General features: G+C 39.6%; 1 protein-coding gene across 1 annotated transcript in view; it reads left to right on the forward strand.

The window, feature by feature from the left end:
- Window positions 1-25,062, forward strand: part of LOC139624481 (transmembrane protein 132C) — a 258,942-nt gene extending 233,880 nt beyond the window's left edge. The window contains exons 8-17 of the mRNA XM_071483629.1: window positions 6,752-6,957; window positions 12,093-12,156; window positions 12,417-12,548; window positions 13,325-13,402; window positions 15,845-15,907; window positions 16,607-16,735; window positions 19,988-20,116; window positions 20,270-20,569; window positions 20,812-21,086; window positions 21,747-25,062. Of these exons, the coding sequence (XP_071339730.1) occupies window positions 6,752-6,957; window positions 12,093-12,156; window positions 12,417-12,548; window positions 13,325-13,402; window positions 15,845-15,907; window positions 16,607-16,735; window positions 19,988-20,116; window positions 20,270-20,569; window positions 20,812-21,086; window positions 21,747-22,374 (2,004 nt within the window). The 3' untranslated portion in view covers window positions 22,375-25,062. The remainder of the gene's footprint in view (window positions 1-6,751; window positions 6,958-12,092; window positions 12,157-12,416; window positions 12,549-13,324; window positions 13,403-15,844; window positions 15,908-16,606; window positions 16,736-19,987; window positions 20,117-20,269; window positions 20,570-20,811; window positions 21,087-21,746) is intronic.
- Window positions 25,063-26,980: the final 1,918 nt, after the last annotated feature.

Raw genomic sequence — 26,980 nt, forward strand, 5'->3', positions numbered from 1 at the left:
TGGAGCTAAAGCCAGGAATTGATTACGCAGTGATGCAGTGATTACCTGGTATCTCTGCTGGTTATACTGCAACTACACAGTGACACTGAAATTTAAGGATGCCACTGCAACTCATGGCCAAAAAATAGTTACAGCACATAACTACAAAACTACAACTTGTTTTTAAGTTTCAGTTTTAGTATTGAACAAATGACAAAACAAATCTGTTTTTATAAGCTTTATTAGCTTTCGAGGTGCTGGCAGACACATTTTTGGAGCTTTGCAATGACCCAGGCTAGCTATTTCCCCCTGACTCCAATCTTTATGCTAAGATAAGCCAATCGCTTGCTTGCTATATAGTTCCATGTTTAGCAAACAGACATGAAACTGGTATCAATCTTTAAATCTAAGTCTTACCTTGAAAGCAAATGAGTGTATTTCCCAAACTGTTTAAAGCTACTGTATATAAGAATGTGAAGCAATTCACATAATGTATGACTCGCTTTTTTATTGCAAGTGTGTGAACGGATTGTAAAGTAGCTTAAAAAATTAGACCACCCCTGACTTTCTCAGTTGCTGAGATTTCTATGTAATGAAATCAGGACAAATTTCCTGGTGTGACATTTATGCTCAGTCCTGAGTGGCTTGCCTTGATGCCTCTCTTCTGCTCCCCTACAGTGATAACAGTGTGCAATACTAGCATACATTAGGAGTCAGCTAACATCAAGAAACGACCTGCTCCCAGCTCAACACAGACTCAACCCCAACTCCACGATATGGGGTTTATCTAGTGAGCCACATATGGTCTCACAGGAATGTGATCAACATCAGGGGGAAAATGATATTACCCTTCATAAATCCTATTTTTTTTAAAAACATAACGTCAGCCAAACTATAGTCTTGCATGGCACTGGTGTCATTAATCACAAGAGATTTATGAATGTTACAGAGAGGATTTTTAACTACTTATTTTACATTGTATGATTATCAATTTGTTGGCATGTGACACATCACCGAATTGTAATTTACTCATTCACAATTCTTTTATGTTGTGATAATAAAACAAATCAGTTGTGATCACAAGAAAACAAGGATTCATAGACCAAGGGAATTAATTTGGATTTTGACTGATCAAGGTAAAACATCATAAAATAAAATAAACCACGGATGCTCTCCGCCTCTCAGTGCAGTGACACACAATCTAAAAAGAACTAGCACTTTGAACCACGATCAAAGTTGAGTAATCAGGGCATTGCTGTGTACATTACTGCACTTGTGTTTAGTGCAGTAGAAAGTGAAGGGATTCACTTACACTGTGACCTGCAGTGGCAGCAGAAGAAATAAGAGGAGAACAAGTAGAAAGGACTTTTTTCCTGAGTAGGTAGTCAGAGCAGATGACACTGAGGGTGGAGAAAGGGGTGGGAAGCATTTATCTGAGATGAGAGTCAATAAATATAAACTGAAGTGGTGTTCTGGAGAATGGGTAATTTGGCAACAGCCTTGGTGGTCCATACTCCCTTCTTCAGTGTTTTGCACTGCACTTACCAGTCCTCGAGTTTTCCGTTTGTCAAGTGATGCTTGATGTGTGATTAGCTGCAGTCGGTAACACAGCAGTTCTTCTGGCCTGAAGTCTAATCAAACTGTAAAACTGTTATTCAGTCAAATCATTTCTATACTGGAATCACAGACATTTATTTATCTGGTATACTGTAAATAATTAGTGCACATCTGGACTGATTCATAAATATCTTCGTAAACAAGAAAAAATAGTAGTTGTTCCCTCAGAAAAAACTATTTCTATGTGTATAAATAAAAAGTGGCGATCAAGAAGCTCTCTTATTTTCCACCCTCCTCTCCATTGGCACTTACCCTGCCATGTCCCCAGCTGTGTGTATGTTTGTTGTGTGTGTGTCTTATAGTATTCAGGCAGTAGGCTAATTCTTTCTGTGTGTGTCTCCATCTCCACATCATGTCTCTGGCATCGCTTGTGAGTCTATTTCGGTTTTGAGCCATGACACACACACAAACACACACACACACACACACACACACACACACACACACAAAACAACAGCAGCAACAACACATACAGCAAAGAGAATCTACAAAAAGCTAAAAGAGAATTTAACTGGAACAAAAAAGAGCAGGGGGGAAGAAAATGAGAATTTAAAAGTGAGACAGACAATGAAACTAAACAAAACGTTGCAAGAAAAGAAAATTGCAGGAGATATTTCTCAACAGCTTCCTCTCTCTGCTCAAAAAGAAGATTGGATGGTAAATGCAACATAAAACTGTAACCTGTTTACCCTTAAGCAAAGCACTTACACAGCCCACTGGTCTGGTGTAAACAGATGAGGCCTCTCAAGTATGTAACTCCACATTTTGCTATGCTATAGTTTTTATACCTGCAATAACTGATCTTTGACCATTTGGGGACAGCAAAAATAAGCTGTGATAACAACACAACACCTTATCACCTTTTAAGTTTGAATGGCTAACTGGTTAGCGAACACATCCAGCTGATATGGAGCAACATTAGCTTTCATTTGGAGTCATGCATCAATATGATGAATGTAAGTCCCTCTATCACTGTTTTTGGTCTCCGTTAAGTCCTGAGGGAAAGCTCTCCAAACGCTAAAGGCCGCACTTGTCACCAGCTGTCAGCCATTTGCTACTGGCAAAGTAGGATGTAGTGGATTTTTAGAGCTTTTTCAGTGAAACCAGCTGACTCCCACAACCAAAAACGGTATGAGAGTTGTGATACCAAAGCAAAACAGTAATATTGTTGGTGGTAAAACCGAACCAATTAGCAAAAACAAGCAGAGTCAGGTGATAATCATCTGTGGGTTTGTCACTTTGAACGAAACCTTACACGTAGTCATTTGATCCATTGCTACATAAAAATATATAGTGATTAGTGATTATAGTATTTTTTTGCATTATTTATCATTCTAAAAATAAATATAGAGCACACAGAAATGGATAGAAACAATAAACTTTCATGGTAGGCTTATATGTATGTTTCAACATGCTATTGCTATTGTTTATGTGGTTCATTCATTTATATTAAAACCGTGATGTCTGTGTAGTACAACTGAGTTAGTATTCTGTAAAGTCAAAACTGTGTTTCTGAACTGAAAAGTTAAACGACAATTTCCTCAAACTTTCCAAAATTAAATAAAACTAGATTTTTCTAAAACGTTCCTCTGGGGCTTTCTGACAAAGAGCAGAAGTAATTCAGAAAACTTGTGGTAAAAATAACAGACCTGGACAATGACTCAGAATCGTTGTGCATTTATCCAACTTCTCCTGTCTTATACCTTCATTGGAAACTGAGCCCTGCCACACTAACCAAGTGCAGTTTTCACACTGATTTACACCTGGAATATAAAAATGATTTGGAGAAATAGTTTGAGGCACCAACAGTCTAACATCCCTTTGATGTTAACAACCGGTAAATCAGGTTTTAGAGAGAGAGGAAGATGAAGAGGGAGACTGTGCGACGAGGGAGGGAGGGCGGGGTGGAGACAAAAGAGAAAGAGGGGGTCAAGAGGGGGAAATGGTGGATGTTGAGGCAGATGTAAAGAAAGTTAAAGGCAGGGAAGAAAAAGAGAAATTGAAAAGAGGAAGCAGAGGGGAGAAAGGCTGGGCATCTTTCCTTTCATGTTAGGGGAGCAGAAGCAAAAAGAAGAAAGTAAAACTGAAGGAAATTAAAAGGTAAAAGGAGATAGAGGAAACGGTTTAGCTCCGATGTACAAAATATTAACCTTTTTGAGATCAAAGGGTTTCATGGGGAAGCCAGAAAAAATGTCACGCCACAAAAAGTGTGTGTAGGTCCTGTGTGTCGATGTGTGCGACCTTGCTCGGGCCCCAGCCCAACAATAAGCAGAAACTGTCGCAAAAACTTGAAGTCGATATTTTATTATCCATATTTTCTCTAAGTGGCGAACCAGATAAGTTATGAATGAACCTCTCCTTTACTGTCCTTTATTTTATTCTCCTCGTCTTTACATGCTTCCTGAAGTACTATAACACCCAGCTAAAAACATTAGCTAATGCTAGCTGGCGAATAACCCAAGCTGAAAATTCATTTTGCTCTTTGAAGAGCCTTTACACAGACATTGGGCACCTCACTGCAGCCATATTTTAGACCCAATGTTCACTCTGGTATTGACTCTGTTTTCATTTCCTCTTAATCCTGAGAAAAATATCTGGGTCTGAAACTGGCTGTCAAAAGGGGATTCAGGAGACAAACCTTAGAGCAACTGTGCAGGCTGGAGAGCTAAAACAATCGGATAAAAGAGGCTAACGGCTGAGTAGAATTACAGAGCTGAGTGCTGCGCTTTTAAATACTACGTAAAAATGCAAAGTTACTGAAATCTGTCTCTACAATACCCAAAATATTTTAGTTTTCCACACTGGGATGTGCCTTGGATGAACATGTACGACTGGATGAATATGAAGGAGGCTGTTGCGGGAAAGGAAAGAGCATACACACTGGGGAACTCTCCCCTAGGCTTTTGAACCTTACTGTATATATATTTAAAAACAGAGCAGTAGAATGAATTTGAAGTGGGACTGAGAGGAATGAAGGGCTAAGCCAAGTAGAAATGTGCAGTTTTGCAAAAGAAGGTGGAAAATCACTGAAAGGTGAAACAGACAGGCACTGAGAGTGTATGGGACACAGTAAGGGAGAAAGTCAGACAAAAGGAGTGCATGTGAAATGTAAAGCTGAGAAAGAATGAAGTGTGCTGGGGGTAAGTTTGGCGTGGAGAGATGAAAGAGGCTGCGAAAAATAAAAAGGGAATGCAACTGAGAAAGGGAGGAGGGAGGTGAAGCTAAAGAAAGAGAAGGAGGAGAAGTTATATAGACGCCAGAAGTAGGTGAATGATTGTGAAGATTAAAAAAAAACCAAACCTCATCTGTCAGTTACTATCAGTTGTAATGTTGTTGCTAGGCATGTGCAGTAGCCTATAATATATGAATCCTGACTTCATTTTATATAAACTACTGTATACATCCATATATTGCCACCACCATCGCATTATGCCCACACTGGGCTATGATTAGTTTCCTCCTCGTATGAATCTGTTGTTGTTGAAACATGTGGGATGATTTGTCCAAGAAACGTCAACTCAATTAGTCACACAGTCAGACGAGTGACGAGGGTGAAAATGAAACTGACTGAAATTCAGGCTTTTCCATTGTTCTGCCTGTCACGCTGTCTGTAAGAGTGCTGTCAACTGTCTGAAATACAACCATAATAATCTGGTGTCTACATACATTTTTTACTGTTAGAACACTACATATCTGCATTTCCATAATTATAGAAACAGGAAACATGTAATGGCGCTTTTAAGGAGACTAAGTAAGTTCAGTCTGGTTGAAAAAAAAAACATTTTCCTCAGACTTGGCTGTCTGTGAAAACTGAGAGGTAAACATAAGGATGGAGCACTTAGCATAAATTATGATGCTCAGACATTTGCCAGCAAGTAATTATGAAATTAATTATGAAGATGTTTGTTGCCTCTGAAAAAAGGTGTCTCAGCAGACATTATATGAACACTGAGAAACTCTCTCTAATCTGGAGAAACCACAGTGTTGTAAAATGCAAAGATCAACTGTTTTGTCATTTTCAACAGTTTGAATCTTACTGAGGAGGAACAGAGTACCACTTATGAATGGAGTGACAGAATTAGACATGTAATATATGGGACCATAGCTAACTGATGATCAGAGTGGTGGAATAACATTTAGATCCTTACCAATACAACAATGTAAAAATACTCCAATACAAGTACAAGTCTTGCGTTGAAAAGCCCACTTAATTACAAGTTCAGATGTCTAATCAGCAAAATAGACTCAAATTATTGATACTAAAAGTACTTGTTATGCAGTAAAATGTTCCTGTGACTGTGACTGGGCCGGGAAGGAAGAAAAAACAACGTTTTGTGACACAAATTTGTATTTTACATTACAGTACAAGTACAGTAGAGCTGTACTTAGGACAGTTCTTGAGTAAATATACTTCGTCACTTTCCACCAGTGGCTGCCTCGTGTTAAACATGTAGGATAATCATATTAATACCTATAAAAATGAGACCATGGTTCAGATATTGTCTCTTAATACTAGCGTTGTCATCTGGAAGCCCATAATTTTATTTTATTATTCCCCTCACAAAGTTGTTTCTACTTGCTCTTTAGCCCTCTTCATACAGATCTCCACTTAGACCCACTGGGATACAATTTAAAATGCAGTGCAAAGGTTGCCAGTATTCTCGTGGGCAGTGTTATGTGTTCAAAGTTATTACACTAATGTCTTAAAATGAATGTGATTTACTGGCCTCACAGGGTTGCATGTTGCACATTTAACACACACATTGCTTCAGATTGTTGGAGGGTAGAAGAGCCCCCTGAATATTCACAAATCCCAAATGCCACTGATGTGGCAGGAAGAAGCTGCAGAAGCATATTATTAACCTTTCTTTATAGGGCACTTTGCTAAACACTGTTCCAAAGTACTTTACAAGATGAATAAAAATGTAAGCAATCAGTGACAGAATATCTTATTTGCTGCAAGAGCACAAATGTTCTGATGAAAACTGGCTCCAGGCTGTGCTTAAGGAATGCACAATGCTGCATCTGTTACCGTGGAAATCACTGATTCAGGTCTGTTTAAGGTCAGTTAAAAATGTCGGACTCTGCATGCACGTTTGCCCTAAACTCAACCCAACTCAGTTTCTCCTCTTTTGCTCCTTTCTCTTCTCTTCAGGTATCCCCAAACTGCGACCAGGTCTTGGTGAACGGTAAAGAAATGCGTGGCCGGCAGTCTTTAGCAGTCAATTTCACCTACCTGCACCTGTCTGCTCAGCTGCAGCTCACCGTCTGGGTTCCCAAGCTCCCTCTGCAGATAGATGTGTCAGATACTGAGCTGAGCCAGGTCAAAGGCTGGAGGGTCCCAATCATCACTAACAAGAGGTAATTTATCTGTTTGACCTTGAGGGAATGAGGGAGAGAAACATACAGTGAAGGATGTAAGCATATGATATATATATATATATATATATAATATACCCTCATACAATACTAGTATCAGTGAATGCATTGGCCTGGCAGATTTATCGGTCTAGCTCTAGTTTATAACCTCTCCAGGCTAAGAGAGGGGAGCACTGTAAAATAAGAATATGAATATAATTAATTTTTGAATCACATGCAAAACAAATTAGTTCCATTCTTTTTAATTGAATGCTGCTGGCAAACAGGGGAAAATGTGGTTTGTAACAGGCTGTTCTCAACTTGTTTTCATTTACTTCTAGTAGCTATATTAAAACGATTATACAATTACTGATGTTGAAATGTTAAATGTAGCTCTTTTATGAACTCCGCAACACACCGAACGATCCGTATCGGACATGAACATACACCAGCAGCAACAAAACTGATAATGTCAAATATGTAGCTGTACCTGTAGTAAATAATACTACCAAGAACAATCAAACAACAGGCTCATCCTCACAGAACAAACATAATTTATTCTGAAAACGGCCTTTGTTGTACATTGCTATGGTATTGCATATAGCAGAAACAAACAGTCTGCATCTCTTGCTCCACGTGCTGCTTCTGCTTGAGAAGCCAGTCAGTCGGTGTGTTTCGTGTCTTCAGCTGAAAGAATTGAATTTTCAGCATGTGAAAAAAAAACAAGAGGAGAAAGAGTCACTGTTGAATGTAATTGTGTTTCATGATAAGTCTAAAGCAATACAATCTAACAGAGGGAAGAGAATGAATGAAGCAAGGTAAAGTGTGAATGTGTGTGTGTGTGTGTCTGTCTTTGTGTACGTGTGCATGTGTGCGTGTGATATAGTGCTTATTGAATGGAGCAGTTGAGAGCACACATCATTCCAGCAAGTCTATAATTTCCTATGAGGTCAGGGTCTGCCTGGCTATACTGATGACAACTATTATGGCTTTAGCATCATTGCCACTGAGTGAAGCATTCAGTCACCTAAACACACACACACACGCTTTCTCAAACGTGAAATAATGCAGGTGGGTGGATCAGTTATAGGATGTTGGTGTGCGAGTGTCTGTTTATGTCCATACTTTTGTGTGTATGTGCAGGCACATGCTTGTTTGTTGTTCAGTGTCGTTTTTTTATGTGACTGAGATGAGAGGAGGAAGGAAGGTAAAGGCATAACAGTATATAGAGAAAGTCTTTAGAAGTGCCTTCAGAGCGTGCAGTAAAAATGAAATTTCTCACATTAATGTTATTCAGTAGAAAATAATGATTGTTATACAAGTGTGCTGTTTCTAAACCAAGTATTTTAATGTTTCCATCATACAATTCTCAAAATTTCCTCTTCAATTTATTTAGTCACATATGAGGTTTTTTCTGTGTCTGCTTATTTGACACCCTGTCTCAAAACTTGTTTTTCATTTCCCTTTATGGAAATTTTGCAAAGGGCTAAATAATTAGTGGTTTCAGATTGAGCTGCTTATTTCAGGATTTTTTTTTAAAGGATTACTTCACAGTATAACACAAATTTATTTGGGACTTTAAGCAGCGATGGTTGAAGATAAAGGTCTATCCATCTATAGATAGATAGATAGATAGATACTTCATTGATCTACTTAGGGAAATTTAAATAGTCTAGCAGCTCACTAACATATGCGGTTAAGAGTTAAGTCCATATCATGAGCCACTGTGTTTGACAAAGGATCTCCTGAACTGCTCAGTCCTGGAGCGCAGAGAGATGAGTCCCTGGCTGCTGCTGTAGCTGCTTCTCTGGCCTGCCAGAATATTGTGGAGAGGATGGTTGGTATTGTCCAAGATGGCCTGCATCTTACAGTGCATGCATCTCTCCACAACAGTCCTGAGTGAGTCCAGACTCCTACCAGTCACAGACCCAGCCTTTTTTCCCAGCTTGTCCAGTCTCCTTATGCAGCAGACCGTAGCATAAAAAATTAAACTCTCCACCTGACTGCAGACATCAAAGGACCTGAGCCCTCTGAGGAAAAAGAGCCAGCTCTGCCACTTAGATGGCATCTGTGTTCAGTGGCCAGTCCAGTTTACTGTCCAGGTGCACACCTAGGTATTCATAAGTGTGCACTGCCTAAATGTCCTTCCCTCAAATGTTGACTGGCTGAGGAGTGGGCCTGGATATGTGAAAGTCAATGACCATCTCTTTGGCCTTAGAGGTGGTCAGAAGAAGGCAGTTCTTGTCGCTCCATTCACTGAAGGTCATCATCAAATCCCTGTTCTCCCCTTCCTGACCATTTCTGATGCATGATATAGATTCTGTCTCATCACTCCCTACCGTTACAGTCCAACTGTCTACTACAGGAGACTGCCTGGTTTGCTGTAGTAGACAGCTGGGCTGCAACGATGGGAAGTGTTGAGATAGAATCTACATCATCACATCATGTCGCAGCTTAAAGTCACTATTTTCCCATGAACTGAAGCTCTTACTTGAATAAAAATATATTTTGGTGCAGATCTGGATCCATGTTTACATGTATACAGTGAGAAATTTAGAGGATTATACACATGTAACGTGTACAATAGAGGCTTTGTTTACACAAATGAAAATTCATAATCAGGACAACAGCATGTGCATTTTCATATCCCGACTAACTATAATTGCCGAATGGACAGCTTCTTGTGCACACAATCATGTATACAGAGATGGCCATTAAACATTAGCATAACACTGCGGAGGCGAAGACAGAACAACTTCGACACACAATTGTACTTTGCACGATTTTAGCCAAATGTTACTGCACTTAAATTAAGTTGAGTAGCCTAACATTACTGTGAGAATTAAAAACAATACACAATGAATTAATGAATTACCTTGTGCAACAGAAGGCGCTTCTTTTCCACTGTCTACTCAAGTGATGGTTATGAAGTTAGGCCGCCCTCGATATGCAGCTGGGCCAGATCAGAAAAACTCTCCTAGGCCAATTTAGATCTCAGCCAGTTTCAAACCCCCCTCATGCTGGAGAAACTTCTTTCTGATGTGCCTGATCCAATTGGAGTATCTAAATCCCTACATGCATTTTTGGCTACGGCCACTAGGGAGTTCCTAGTGTGTTCTCATTTTTTGTTACTTTTCCTGCTTTGCAGTATGAGTAAGATAATAATTAAATCTCTCAGCTGAATGAAATCCTTCAGTTTTATGTATGGGGCATGCATGTGATAAAAGTCTGGCAACATTTGTGTTCACCATGTACCAAAATTAAGAATCTTTATAAAATCTAAGTAACATTATGGTGGAAGCAAGAAGTTAGCTCATTTAGATACACAGCGTCCTACTAAGTCAAAAGAAGGAAATGTTTTTGAGGCTCAGATTTTAATAACAGCAAACACGTATTGACCCCCAACACACACACTGTGTTGAAAATCAGCTTAGATATGTATGTACCCTTTTCTTCTTATGGTATAAAAACCCTTTCATACTAGTCTGTATGTCTTTTCTCTGTGCATGCACGCCTGAATGCTTCTGTGCCTCTATGTTTGATTGTGCATTTGTGTGTGTTTTTGTATGTGGGCATCAGTGAGTGTGTGTGCATGGTCATTTGTGCATGTGTGTTTGTGTGTTGCTTCTATTCCCCATCTTGTCGTCGTCCTTCCATTCTGTTCTGCTAGGCCTATTTTTCAATTTCGCCAATTTCTGCTCAGATAGCCACCAACTAGTGTGCACTCACAGACACAAACACAGATGCACACACACACACACACACACACACCTCTATCTCCCCTTACCACTATCTCACAGAGTGAAACACAAGCACTATTAAGCACACACTCTCACATAGACACATGCGCAATGTGGAAATGGAAAGAGAATTCCTGTAATATTACCTGGGTTTCACTCTCCAGGATAGTTATAGGACACAGAAGCAGTGTGTGTGTGTGTGTGTGTGTGTGTGTGTGTGTGTTTGTGTGTGGTCTGTGAATGTGTGGTCCTGTGTGGGCCTGCCTATATTTGTTGTTGCGCAGATATTACACAGAGGGGGGCAAAAAAGACATAATATGTCTTTCTTTGTGTGTGTCTGTATATGAGAAAGATAGATCCTCAACTAGGGAGCAAGGGAGGAAGGTTTTCTGTTTTAACACTGATCTGCATCAAAGCATTTTTGGATCCATTTTATGTCTTTATTTGGGGGGGTGATTATTCAACCTCCTTAGCTGTGGAATTACACTAAGTACATACTTTTCATATGATCATTTTGTGTGCATAATGGGACAGAATATAATATATAAGACTAATACTTCCTGCAGCACAATATTGTCCTAATCATGCATCAAAGAGTGTAGTAACAGTCTGTTCCAACACTGTCTTTGTACAGAGAGAGGGTTTGTTGCTGTGGGAAGTTGTTTCTTGCAACCCTGGTTGGGGTAAGAAATGAAGAGGTGACTTTGATATTGATATTGTCATGGAGAGACTGATTAAGATAACTAAGAATTCAGTCTTAGGGAAGGTTGAAGGTGGCATTCCCTCATTAATGTGGATATGTCAGAGAAACAAGCCGAGCTCTGTGCAGAGACCATGGGGTCATCTGGTGGGAATGACATGTGTAGTTGTGTGTCATCTGCATAGCAGTGATATAAGAAGCCAAAAAGGTTGTGTATACTGTATTGCAAAGACAAGGGGTCCCAGTACTGCTCCTCGGGGCACCCCTGTGGGGATGAGATAAGGACATTTGTCTTTGCCTCAACACAGTGAAGTTCACACAAGCTGTTACATTTCTATATTTTATATAAAAGCAGAAATAAAGATCCTGTAGAATAATTTTTATGAAAGTGTCCCTTCAGATGTAGCTATCTGAGAAGTCCCACTGTAGGTTCTACACTCATTTAGGTGAACTGGGGGCTGCATTAATGAGGGAAATTAGCTTCTAGGAGAAGTTACAATAGTTCAGATAATAGGTTTGGTTTCACTCAGGCATAACAAAAAATGTGCATTGTACGACTGCAGTGTTTTAAAAGTGATACAGCTAGATTAAAAACTGAAGTGTCTTTGGTTTGACTTGGAGCAAATTACCAGGTAATCTCCCTTTTTCTCTCGTTTTCTCATTTACCTCTTCTGTTTATTCACCTCTTGTCTTCCCAGACCTACCAGAGACAGTGAGGATGATGAGGATGATGAGAAGAAAGGCAAAGGCTGCACCCTACAGGTATTATGTGATTGCTTTTCATATCACACTTTTAAAGTGTTCTGTAATTCTTTCCTTCAATGCCAATATCCCAGAAACCGTGAGAGCTGACCACATACTGAGAATGAAATGGGACTTACAGTATGTAATATTTAGCTTCAGTTGGTTTAAGATACTGTGCAGTATTAGTCAATACTATTTTAGTTGACTCACAAGCTACCATAGTGATTTTGTGTGGTTAAGCATTATGGTCTAATTTTGCCTTTTTCTTGACCTTTCAGTACCAGTATGCCTTGGTGCGGGTCCTCACCCACTTTGTTGCAGAACCCTCTGACCCAGGAGGAGAGATGGTTTATATGTTGGGTGCAGACTGGCAAGCTGATATCACCCACCTGGTCTTGGATCAGCTAAAGGTAGGGTATGCTCACACATCCTTCACTGAAGAAATTCTCCAGCCTTTTAGGGAAAACACTCATTTGCTGTCATCAGAGAGTGAGGCGAGAAGAGCGATAAACACTCATGTCTTTAAATTACGAAGTTTGAGCCAGGAAGTGATTAGCTTAGCTTAGCATGAAGACTGGAAGCAGGGGGGTAAAGCTGGCCTAGCTCTCTCAGAAGTAGGAATCAACACTTTGTATCATGTTTGTTTAAAATTAAAATTTTGAAGGACCGTGTTTGTGTTTACTTGCTGTAACTATTACTGGATGAATCACAGTTTTTCCTTTCAGCCTGCAGTTCTGTGCAGTGTCGCCACTTGTTGCCTGCTAAGAAAAAGTTACAGCTCTTGACTTCATTTAAATTTTTATTCATTGTTTTTACACTTTTCATTTGTATACAGAGCACACAAATGAGATACAGTGTGTTCATTTGCTAGGCATCTTAGTCAGGTGTATTTTTTTCTTTCTTATAAAGAAGCTGTTGGTGTGTTTTTGATCCTTTTAAAATCCTGGCAAGGTGTTACTCCTGCTTCCAGTCTTTATGCTAAGCTAAGCTAATCACACCCTGCCTCTTTCTCCATACTTAACACACAAACATGAGTGGTATCACTGAGCTACAATTGATTATAGTTAAAAGCAGCAGTTTTCTGCAAAACAAATCCAGGATAAATGTACAAAAGCCTAGAAGATTAATTTTCACTGAAATAATTAAACCTGTAGTTTAACCTGGCAGCTGTCTCTGTGTTCCACAGGTGGAAGATTCTCGCATTGCCAGACTGATAGATGGACGAATTTTAATTGGACGGGACTTGGGGATCACCACTATACAGGTATGTGCCCTCTGTTCAGCTCTCAAGGCTACACAATAAATTCAGTTGTAGTTGATAATAACATCCCAAACCACAAGACAACCCATTCTCCTCACCGAAGCAGTGTGTAATTACTCTCACATCCCAAAATGAAAATGAACATAAAATATGTAATAAAATTGTCCTAAAACATTGCCACCGTAATTCAACTTTTAATATAACGTTTAGAATTCACGAAGCACAAAGCATCCCAGAATCAGTATTTGAACTGGATTTTAAGGATTCACACTCAAAATACACTAAATAGCGAAACGGTATTTGCCACTTGTTGGACAACAAGTGTAGTGAAAGATGGTTGAAAATGTATGATTATGTGAAGCACAGTGTAATTTGCCAACTCACGTTGCAGCCATAAGCACTCCAGTGATGTAAACATTATCCTCTCTCTCTTCCTCCTCTCTCGCAGTTATAAGCCTCGCCTGCCAGCTCGTTACACAATTAGCCACAATTAACTGTCGGATTTGGCCCTGACATCCCAGTGTGATGTTCAGCAATTACACACAGACACACACTTGCACTGGCACACAGTGAACACACTTGCTGAATTCCAATAAGCCGGCCCATTGTGACTGAATGTGACAGTGGAGGACAGTCCCATGGCTTACTGTCGTACATTACTGGTATCACGTTATATAGCAGAGCCAAGGCAAAACCACTAAACCACTGTCCCAGTCAGAGTCAGTACCGTTTTTGTTATATTCTCTCCTATTATATTACACCCCCATCTTTCATGTAGCAATATTTAAACTATATATTTTTATGATTCAGAATCAAATTTCATCCTCAGTGCTCACATTTGCATGACTGCTCTGTGGAACGTGTTGTGCGTGTGGTAGAAGTGGGTTGGCTTTGAGTTCAGTGCAGCAACAGGGAGGGATCGGGGAACAGCTGAATGTGTGTTTGCATCGGTCTGACTGGGGACTGCTGCGTGCATGTATCCATACACAGACACAGACACACACACACAGATGCATGCATACGGACAGCTGTGCTCTGTTTGGGAGCCAGGAGAGAGAATTTACTCAGCATTTCCATCGAGATGCCAGAGTCGACAGCCGTCATTTGATAGTTTGGCATTTCAATTTTACCCCCCAGCTCTGTCTCCTCGAGTCTCGCCTCTTCTTCTCCTCTCTTTCTCTCTCTCTCTCTCTCTCCTTCTTCTTTTCCCCCTCCAAGTCTCTTTTTCTCAACCTCTTATTCTCTGTCTGCCTTGACGAGCAATCCCAGAGCCGTCAATCATTGCATTTTGTTACCTCGCTAAGGGCGGGATTGAGTTTGACGCCCCGATCCGTTCGGTGAGAGATTTTCTTTGTACACCAATCAGATCTGCCTGTCCTCCTGTCGCCAGGCGGAGTAGTACACTGCAACACAGGGCTCCTAATCTCTATCACTGTCTGTCTGCTGCTCCCTCTCTCCATCTGTACCCCAATCTCTTTTGCACTCTGTCTTTCTGCCCCTGTCACTTTCTGTCCTCTTCTATTTGTCATTGTCCCTCTCTCTCTGACACCTACTCCATTTATTTCTCTCTCTCTCTCTCGCCATTTCTCACTTACACACTCTCTCTTCTCTTCTTATTCACTCCCTTTTAGATCTTTAGTTTTGGCCTTGTGCTTTGTTTATGCTAAGTTGTCTCAGTTGAATGTTGACACTGTGGAGCACAGCTGGTAGGCAGATGGGAACACTGTGTGTGTGTGTGTGTGTGTGTGTGTGTGTGTGTGTGTGTGTGTGTGTATTTCTATTACTTGGTGTGTGTCAGAGATGTGAAATGAGAGCAGCAGTGTTTCCAAACCAGCATTGTCTTTACCTAGAAGGACAATAACAGAGTATAGACTCGACGAGCCTGTGTGGGTTTTGGGTGTGTTCTTCCTAACTTCAACAGACACTGTGGTGTTAACCGGCTCTCGCTGCTCCTCCGTCAGTGTTAAAATATCACTGCCACCTTAAGGCAATAATCAATGAGCCAACGAAAGTTTTTTTTTTTTTTTCATGCACCTCTCTCCTACAGTCTTGCAAAGTTTTCCATAATAAACCTGTACTTCCTCATTTTCTTTACTTCATGCTTCTTGTTACTATTTTTTGTAACATTTTGAGACACAAGCTATTATTCCAAAACCTGTCAAACAGTCAGCTTATCAGTAACGTGATGTCTCTATACTTGGAGTTTGCAGTTGCTGTAAACACAACTATGATTTCTCCCTGGAAAGAGCCACCAGTCACTGGGTGTCAGAGGACAGTGCAGATCTTTAATCAAAGCTTGTAGGAGCTTATCGTTAGATAAAACTGCTTATGTGCATACAGTATGTAAACTACATTAATTTCAGGTTGTGACAACTTCTGTAAGATTTAACATCAATTTGCCATCTCACAACTATATGTTGTTGTTTTTTTTATCATTCATTGCAGGTTCTGTCCCCACTGTCTGACTCTATCCTTGCAGAGAAGACTGTGACTGTGTTGGATGACAAGGTAAAATCCCACACTGCTTTATTTTATGTTTTTGGGATTTAGGTCCATTTCATTAGAACTTACTATGATTGTCTGTTCTTAAATCGCATCGTGCACATCACTGGTTATACAAGGGGGCAGTAATAGCTTAATAGCCTAAAAATGAACAGAAGCAACATCCAAATTGGCTCAGAGTGCAAGTAAACACATGTTTATTAGAGCAGTCCCTCTGGACACTGAACCCACAGGACTCACAATGAGCAGTACAGTATCAGGCCGTGGTGTTTTATGACAACGCATAAGAAATGTTATGTGTTTTAGCCTTTATTAGATCAACTATAATGGTTCATTTAAGATTTACTTTATACTTAGCATGTCCAGTGTCATTTATAAGCATTGTTTGCCTTATATGCCTTAATTTTAATGTTGCCACTGTGCTATGCTTTTTTACTGCTTCAACTGCCTAATTTCCCCAGAGTTGATCAAAATTGCATTATGTCTCGAAAGGTGTTGAATCTACCCCCACCTTGACAGTGATTTACTTTCAGCTCTTTTTACGTACAAATAACCAATTTGGTGTTCTTTCACCCAACCCTGTCTCTTATACAACATTCCCTTTCTTGTCCTTTTTAGCCACTAAAAGGGGCTCGAACAGGTAGAATTCAAACTTTTTCATTCACTGCCTCTCTGAGTGATGTACCGTTTCTCTTGTTTGTCTAGGTCACCATCACAGACTTGGGAGTCCAGCTGGTTGCGTCTCTGTCCCTCAGTATGACAGCGAGTCCTGGAAATTACCAGGCGATCCAGCTAACGACTGCAGCTACAGACCTGCTGCACACACCTAAACAGGTAGGAGATTATATAGGTACACGCGTTCATACACACACACATTCTGAACAAAATATCTGCATCTCTGCAAGATATCATATCCTCCCAGAGTTGTATTTATCAGATTGTCAGAATGCAGCTTGCACATGTAAACGTATGATAAATGTACATAAACACCTCAGTGCCTTCAGGTTTGTGCTCACACACACACAAAACACACATACACATACACAAACTGCTGGGCTACATCTTAAGCTGTTCCCATCTCTACAGTAATACCCCCAAGGTTGTAATCATAGATCTTAAACAGTAATTCTGTGCTGCGGACATCATATCGCTGCTATCTTGTCCATAATCAGTTTCTAATTAGAAGTGCACACCTTTCAGGCTATAGCACTACTTGGCCACAGTTACAACCCCCTAAAGGTCTAAAGTAGGTTTTAGTTCGTTTTTTCTTATAATGACAGTCCAGGCCTAACATGCAATCCAATTAAAAATAAATACTATGTATTGTTAACCAGAACCAAATAAAAGCAATTAATTTTTTCCAGTTAGTTTTGTGACATTGTTCAATTAAAATCACAATTGGAACTACATGTGTAATATACATGATCAACAAAATATAATTAAATGTAATTTTTAAAAAAATGATATCATTGTTTTAATTATACTTTTTCAAATTATCTTTTCTTAGCTGCCTTACACAGTATATAAAGATCTGCTATCTGCAGGGAAGCACACGCTTACACACACACCTAGAAACCATACACACTCCCCAACACTCACATATTGGGACGCTACCATGTTACACACTGTTCCTGACTCTCTAATCACATTGCCAAGGGTTATTTTATCACACTATCTCAAGCTATTACCCCCCACACCCCCCTTTGCTTTTTCTTTTTTTTTTGTTTTTTTTAATCAAACAATACCCAACGTTATAATTTCTATCCAAGGGCTAATTGGAGGAGAAGCATCTCATTATGATGAAAATATAGCTCTGATCCTGCATTTTATTCAAACATTATTCACATCATTCACTGTGGAAAGATGGCGCGACTGTGGAGAGGGAGAGTAGGGAGGAGAATGAAATACAGGTAAAGATAAGTGAAAAGTAGAGGACTGGAGGAAAAGGGGGGAGGAAATGTAGGAGGCAAGGAAAAATTATGTGAAAGTAAAGGGAGGTAAAGAGATAAAGGGTTATTCCTCGTGTTGGAGCTTAATTACTTTTGTAGGGAGGTTTTTGCCGCTTTATACCTACACAGTCTTTTCTGTGTTATGATTAAAGAAAGCAACAGGTTCTATCAAGGGAAATTAGTGAAGACAGGATCATGTAAAGACAAGCAGAGAAAAATACATTCTCTGCTCAGCTGTTTTTATTTATAAGAGCTCCTGCTACGGGAAGATGAAAAAAAGACATTCTTCTTCTGAGTCTTTGACTTCATTGTATTGGAGGACATGGACCATGAAGGAAAAAAAAGTATGTTTCTCTTTGTGTCTTGCTCCAAGAGGAACAATATGTTGTTTGTTTCTGTTGTGTTGGAGATGCAAACTACTGGATTAGTCAAAAAAACATATCACGCTATCAACCTACCAAGGCCAATGAATAACTTAACTTCATATGCTGTCAAAAAACAGGTTTGAAAAAATAGGGTTTTATTAAATTGGGTTTTATTCCCATCTCTTTTTATTTCACATTAATCAGTGTACAGTAATCACACAGACATTTTCATATTCCCCATCCCTTCCCTACACCCCAGGAAACCAAAGGAAACACTAAAACAAGACAAAAGAGAAAAAAATTCCTATTAAATTTCTTCAAATTTGACACAAACATTCACTTGGATTCAAGGATGAACTGATCACATTTCAGTGGTCAAAGGTCAAAGTCATGATGACCTCACAAAGTTTTTGGCCTCTTGAATGTGGTATCTCAAGACCACCTTGAGGGAAATACTGCAGATTTGGCACAAACATTCGCTCGGACTAAAAGACTAGATTTTGGTGGACAAAGGTCGAAGTTCAAGATCACAGTGACTTAATGATCTTATAATCTGATGCAAACATGTTCTTGGATTAAAGGATGAACTGGTTAGAATGTGCTGGTCAAAGGTCACTGTGACCTCACAAAACACATTTTTGGCCATAACTCACTAATTCATACACTTTTCTCACACAATTTAACACAAATATCTAATACAATAAAATGATACAGTGATGACATTTTATATCCAAATAGTCAAAGGTCAACTTCACTGTGGCATCATAATGTTCTGCAAAAACACTTCTGGCCATTACTCAACGCTGTAACTGAGGAAGGGGAGATTGTGACCATATTTCCTGCTCCTTGCCCAGTTGGTGGAGGAATATGACCGTGAGGCGGTAATTCTACTTAAAATTAAAAACTATCATGGAGGGATCTGTACTTTTACTTAATTAACATGAATATGCCTAAGGTTAATTTAGGTCTTTCTCTATGTAATACCAAAAACTCAAATCCACCTTAATCAAGTTTTTGGTCTCTTGGGGTCAGTGAGAAGAACTGTGAACAATATATCCAAGAAAGTTGCTATGGCAAATGTGTTGAATGAAGAATGTAAGTCAAATCATCGCTGCAAAATGCTTCACAATCTGCACCAGTTAGTTGCTAACTTTGTTGTCTGATGCTGAGCAGGCAACATAGCGTGGAGAGTTTAGTAGAGCTTTTCTGATAAAAAACAGTTGCCTGGATACAACACTGATGAGAGTGGTGAGACTAAATCAAAAGTTATTGTTGTGTGCCTGAAAATCAAAAGTTGCCAAAAAAAAAAAAAAAAAAAGATATTTTTCTGTGGGTTCAACACTATAAGTGACACCTTTTACATTTCAAATTGTATTCTGATTCTTTGCTCGTACAAAAATATCAGTTAGTGTAGCTTTAAATATCAGATCACTGAAATAAATCTTCCTGGAAATTGATATTGCATCTTTACTCTGTGCAGGTAAATGTTTATCAGAGATACAAGTATCCCTCACAGATCAATTATCAAAATTGTGCATCATCTCTCTAAACTCTAGCAAATGTTCCAAAGTTACGGCTCATGATATTTTTCTGTAACAGAAATTGCAGAGTGGGACTGATCAATATTGCTTGATCAGCTATATACAAAATAGTAAATGTTTTCATGAAGGCCGTCATTATAAAGGTATGAATGTTTTGCTTTGACTGAATGATCTATATTGTTGTCGTTTTTTTGTATTGATTTGTTTGGGTGTTTGGTTTCTCTCATTCAGGAAGCTGTGATCAGTGCATGGATCCAATACAGTGACGGTTCAGTGACTCCACTTGATATCTATGATCCCAAGGACTTCCTCCTCTCAGCTGTCTCATTGGATGAGAGTGTCATCTCCATAACCAATCAGGTATGGCAGCTTCTCTTACTTGATCAGATGTGTAAAGTTAAAGCTGTGTAAAGGATGCAAGAAATCTTCCCATGAAAATAAACACTTGCAGATGATGCTGTCCAAAACATGACTCGACCAAAGGCCCATGTTCACATTGTCTCTGTCAATTAGGAACAGCACTGGCCAATTGTGGTAGCAGAGGGCGAGGGACAGGGGCCACTAGTTCGTGTAGAGATGGTCATCTCTGAGACCTGTCAGAAGTCCAAAAGGAAGAGCGTGCTGGTGTCTGGAATTGGCAATGTGTTAGTGAAGTTTGGAGCAAAGAGTGAGGAAAGAGGTGAGATGGGAGGAGGTGGACAGGAGGACGGAGGAGGGATGGACAACAGCACCAGTGAGCACCGAACAAAGGATGGAGGAGAGTGGAAGTCCAACAGTGCAGCAGTGGACCGAGAGGAAGGAGCCATGAGGAAGGTGGGAATTAACAATGAATGAATGGGAGCTGTGCAGGGCTGTTGCCTCTGAAACAGGGATCTCAATTCACTTAATCATCATTGTATAATATCATTGTATTCTTGCATAATTCAACAGAATGAGAATGACATGAATACTAACAGGTTTGAGAGGTTACCCACGGATTTTGGGTGAATGCACATTTATATATATTTAAAAAAAGGAGAAAAAGTTGTATGCATGTGTTAATTCACTCTCACCAGGTTAGCACAACGACCAAGAGCACAGTCACCCATCGTGCTTCAGGAGGTAAAGCTGCCAATGGAGGCAGCAGCAGCAGCCGAGGCAGCAGCCCGGGCCAAGCAGGGGATTACAGTGGCTACCCAGCACAAGTGGAAGTACCAGGGACAGGGGACAGTGAGCTGACCCACACCACCAGAGGCCTGTCGGACCTGGAGATTGGGATGTATGCTCTCCTGGGAGTATTCTGTCTGGCAATACTGGTCTTTCTCATCAACTGTGTCAGCTTTGCTTTCAGGTAAAACATTGGAGAAATCTCTTATTTTTTTCGTCAGCCAATTATATGAGCTCAGCATGAACTCAGCAATTAAAGTGTGTTGGTAGGTTAAATTGAAAAGCCTTCACACAGTCATACCATGGTTGAGATACCTCATAGTGTAGACCATAATGTGACCCTGGAAGGCCTATGTACCAAGTTGATAGATAACATGTTTATTGGCTAAATCTGGTCGATCCATTGTTGTTTCCTATGTGGTGATTTAGCCCAGAGATAATTGCTGCTTTCATTTGTTTATTGAACAATTTTCATTTGATTGTTCAATACATTTGGTACATATATATATTGCATATAGCTTTGACCAAATAAGGACAAAATTAGACCAAAAAAGTTTACTTTTTGTAAACTAAATTTTTATGCTTAAGTTGGTTCTTAAATTAAACTTCATTAATCTTCATATTGATTTAACATATTTTAATTTCAGTTGAGAGACCAGACACATCTGCTAGTATTTAAGTTTTCTTAAAGAGAGCAGAGTATGATCAAATTTCAACACAGTTTTGAACATCTTTCTACTATCTAAATAAAGGGATACCTAATGTAAATATTAAAGAAGCCTAAAATTACACTTATTCAAAATTGTTCTTCAGTTGTACGCTAATTATCATCCTTTATTTGCAGATACCGTCACAAGCAAGTCCCCGTTCTGGAGACAGGTGGCAACATGAACCACGCACATGATTGGGTGTGGCTTGGCAATGAAGCTGATCTCTTGGCCGACCACTCTGACCAATGCCAGGCTGGGCTGCCGGATGAGTGCACCACCATCATTGACCGGAATGAAGGAGGATACGAAGAGAACAAGTACCTGCTGAATGGGGCTGGTAACACCTTGATGATGGGCGTGGGCACAGGCATGGGCACTATTAGTGGCAGTGGTGGCACAGGTGGACACCGGGGCATCACCCACGGACAAACCTTACCCAGATCTGTACCAGAACCGCATCAGTGCCTGTCAGCAATCACTACTGGTGGAAAAGATGCCACTGGCCAAGCGGAGCATCTGAATAATTCCCCCCGAGCCACGGCTGCAGCTGCAGTCGCAGCTGCCAAACGCAAACGCGTCAAGTTTACGTCTTTTGCCACTGTTCTGCCCAATGATAATTCAGGTGGGGGTGGCCCGTACACCAACTCCTCAGTCCTGGTAACCAATGGGAGCGAGGATGACATCAAGTGGGTTTGTCAGGATATGGACCTGGGTCAGTCTGAAATCAGAACCTACATGGAGAGGCTACAAGACAATCTGTGACTGATGGGAAAGAGACTGAGAAATGAAGAGGCACAGGATGAGTGCAGGTGGGGGAAAATGGACAATGAGTACAATTCACCTGTAATGCCTTTGCAATGGATGAAGGGAGGGAAAATGGGAGGAATATGAAACCAGGAAAGGGAACGCATAGTGTGGCAAAGATTATTGAACAGGGGATGCTTAATTTAGCTCCTCTTAGGCTATGAGAAGCATACTGTCATCATTAGCTCACACTGAAATCAATAGTAGCATAACATTATGACTTTATTTTATATTATTTATTCTTAAAATAGTGTAAAAATCAATTTTAAAAAATCACTATTGGTTATGAATGTTTATTTTCAGAGTACCAGTAAAACCTTGAGCTATACAGTAAATTCAGGGTATGTTACTGGATAAATATTATTAAGCCACAAGACATTTAAACAAGGATGGCAAGGATTTACATCATGTCCTGACTTTAGAAGTCTTTTTTTCTCTCATATGGTATATTTCCAACATTGACTGTGGCTCTTGATTGATTACTGAGAGATGTAGTATTAATATACAAACCTGCCAAGTCTGCTGAATCACCCATTTCTCTGAAAAATAGGTGCACAGCCAAGATACAGTCTGTTATTGTTCTATTATGTGACCCATTCCCTTTTGGCATTGCTCATAAGTACAATGTAACATGTAAAAATATAAATATATATATTCCAAATACTCCAACTAAAGATTCAGGCATTTTGCAGTCACCAGTGGGAGCTGCCATCCAGCATTGTATCCAGGCAGCCCTGCTCTTTCCCCGAACAGAATGTGCCAAGAGTTGGAAAATGATATGTCACAAAAAAGACTGTTTCTCCCTTGGATCCAAGACAGAGGCATTTAATCTTGCACAATTACAAACGTGAAAGGACATTAGCCATATTTGAGGCTTTCTCCCCGTATTCAGAACCACTCCTACCATCCCCCTGGCCCCTTCTCCGTGTCTGTGACTGGACAGCAGTAGAAACTTTGTGAACTGAAGAACACAGTGAAATATACTGTGAAATACTGTCTGTAAACTAAAATGGGACAGACTGAGGTGTCTCATATAAAAAGGAGGCTGCTTGGGCTTTGCAAAGCCTGATGGAACACTCAGTACTGAAGATTATTTAAAATAGAAACCATGTAGGCTTCAACACAGACCAGAGTACCTACAGTGTTATACATGGAGCTAACAGGATATTCTGAATGACATTACAATACAAATGAAAATGAAGTGACTCTCTCGACTATCTAATGGATAGATATAGGCTCATGAAACATGTTTGTTCTTTCTGAACTCTTATTATATATATATATATATATTTTCCTTTTGTTTGACCTTTTTGATAAATAGAATGTTTTTATTATGTTTTTTCCTTATGATATGTTTTCCTAATTTGGGAAGATATTAATTGTAGCTTTTTATTTCAGAGATTTATTAAGAGTTTAAGGATATATGATTCTTTTTTTTTTTTTTCGTCTAGAGATCTATTTATTTAAATTAACATTTGAGAGGGTGAGGAAGGAAAGACTGAAAAACCTGCTGAAGACCTGCTGGTGACTGATAGCACATACAGGAAGAGAGAAAATGAAAGGAAGGAGAAAGAACAGGCAGAGGTTGCCTCACCTTCGTTAAGCTCAGGTGACGAGTCATGAAGAACTGACAATTAAAAAAAAAAAAAAGGAGAACTGTAAGATTGTCAAGACTGCAATATTTATTTATAAATGTGTTCCTGTTTCAGAGTACACTGTATGTTGTAAATAAATAAACATGCTTCAAAGTGCTTGTGAATAAGATTGCAGGTCACTAGCCAACAACATGGTGATATTTTGTACATTTTACGGTGCAAATATGGTACACAATACTATCTACCACCACAATGTGAAAGTGATTATTATTGGTTCTTATTGGTTCTTTTTTTCTAAAGATGTTCCTGTCTTTGTTTGAAGTATTGAATGAGTTCTTGTCTTTGTACAGGGTAGGAATCAGTTTACCTCCATAATGAGATGTTAAAATGGAGGCAATCCATCTTGTACCACACTCAAATTTGCTTGAGGACGGTGAGTCGGAGGGATCCATTTCAGAAAGAAAAAACCAAATCAAATGTGAGGATGTTTACCAGTGGGCAAGTCCAAGGGAAATCAAAGGCAGAATCTGGACTACTGCCGAAACTAAGCATCTCTATTGTCAACCATTTGTTAAGCAAGAAACGTAATTATTTTAAAAATAAATGCACATTGAAATCACAACCCATATTATTGGATCTGCAACAGAAAGAAGAGAGGGCAGAAAGAGAAGAGAGTTTGGATAGACGGATAAGAGCTGACTCTAAATGGGGGAGCTAAATGGGCTGCATAGCCTCCACCAAAGCAATAGATATTTTTGACTAATGATGGCGACTATACTGTATTTTCTGGACACATCAACATACTTCACCTTGCCTACTCTATTGTAGCAACAAGACCGCTCTGAAAGGACAAGTTGAACAGGTACAAGTTCAATAGCCGCTTAAGGTATAAGTGTAGCAATGTTCTCAGATGAAAAACCTTTTGAATCTTTACATGCTAGAACTGTGAGTTTAATTATACTTTACAGCCTGTGAGACCTATTCTACCTGTTGTATCATTTTTAAAACTGTATGGATGTCAATTTAAAAAGAAATAAAAAATATAAGATTAGTTTTGAGAGATTCTTTTGGGGGCATTTCAGGTTTTATTTAATAGGAAAGAAAGGAATCTACTGTACGTAGCCACTGTGGAAGAGCCGACACTTACTGCATGCCTCCCAAACTACTGCTGAACTTTGGCCCAGAGAGGAATTGGTTTAAAAGCAGAAATGTTTTGCTTCTTAGAAGCTTTCAGATGGTCACACAGAAAGGCCAGGATTATTAGTTGTTTGCAACGAAAGAGTAGAGGTTTGTGTGCTAATGTAGCTTTTACCAGTAACATTGAACAGATCATTTTTCGCCCTGGTAACGCTTAAGTGCAGAGACAAGAGCCAGTTTTTTCTCGCACATTCTTCTCAGAGGCTGTTTTGCTGGTGTACAGGGAAATGGATGCCTCATAGCTTCTGGCGATCTGTCTCTGACAGAATTCTGTTCATATTTAACCAGTTTGCAATTTCAGTGTTTAACCAATGCAGTTAGTGATGTGATGGTCCTACAGGATGAGGAAAAGTAAAGGTGTGGCGGTGAGGGAGGTGACTACAAAATACAATATGTTCAGGTCAGACTTGTTCAGCAAAATGCTGCACAAAACTGCTTTGTATGAATATGAGCCTGGTTTTGTGACAGAGCTGGATGGACTCGTTGTTATACACATTTTGTAGGCAGTGTCTCCAAAGTATCTGCATATATGGTGGCATATATACAGATACTGCTACTTTCTGAGAGAAAACATGGAGGCCTTATTTTCACGAGATGGTTTTACAATGTTAGCCACAGTTGATATCTCCTCTATCCATCCAGTAGGTATACCGCTTATCCTTTGAGGGTTGCGGGGAGGCTTTAGCCAATCCAAGCTAACATCAGGTGAGAGGCAGCCGTGCACAGGTCGCCAGTGTATCATAGGGTGTAGATGTCTCGGCTCACACCCTATCTTGCAATAACACTCCAGTGAAGTGACTTTACTACCTTAGAACCACAGTAGTCCTGCATACTGTGACACACATCTCCCAACCAACTTGTTTTCAGAACAGTTCATGCAACTTCTAACAGCAGAAATACAGAAACTCCTCTCAGATGAAGCCAGTGCACAGCAGTAGTTCACCAGGGAAGCCGTAAACAATGCTGGACTTCTACAGTGGCGACATCTGACTGTGCTGAGAAACCACTAAACCACTAAAAGACAAATATATACTCTTGTAAGCAAAATACTTACATTCTTCAAATGGTGTTCAGTTGTTATGTAGTTACAGTGGAGGGAAGACATGAGCAGCAGTTGAACGTGCTACAGGTAGAAGAGGTGCGAGTGGACACAAGCCCTAATGGTTTTTTTTTTTGGTTAATTTGCTTTTCTTTTTGCTGTTGTCATTGTTTAAACTTGGTTCTTGGAGGCAAATAAAGACCCATAACCAAAAACTGACAGCCTGCTCCTTTGTTTTGTAATACTTTGTCATTATTGAATCAATTTTAATCCATAATAATAACCACTTACAGGTTCCTGTCATTATTTTCTGGAACTATGACTCCTAAAATGCCAAAAACAAAAAACAAACAAAAAACTACAATAAACAAACAAACAAAAACCCCTTTTATCACACTTCTGGTGTGTCAAGCTTTTGTGGAGATGGGTTTGTACGAAGTACAATCAGATAGGTAGATACAGTAGCTGGAACCTGGGTCATCATCATTGTATAAGTGATGTTTATGAAATTCATCACTAAAAAACAGACTGATTGTATAAATAAAAGAACGATATGCTGCTTATTTCACCATGAAATGGAAAAAATATTTAATTTGACTGTTCAGATTAAAAAGTTAAGAGTTAACAATTTCGGAACATGTATGTGGTGTCTACCTTCCTGTCGAACTGTAAATATACAATAGGCAGTGTTAGAATAATGTAGCTGCAACCACTGCATGTCTGGCTTAGAACA

This window comes from Trachinotus anak, unplaced genomic scaffold (genome assembly GCF_046630095.1).
Source record: "Trachinotus anak isolate AG129_WGS33_773 ecotype Australia unplaced genomic scaffold, CSIRO_AGI_Tana_v1 ptg000008l, whole genome shotgun sequence".
In the NCBI taxonomy this organism is placed as follows: Eukaryota; Metazoa; Chordata; class Actinopteri; order Carangiformes; family Carangidae; genus Trachinotus; species Trachinotus anak.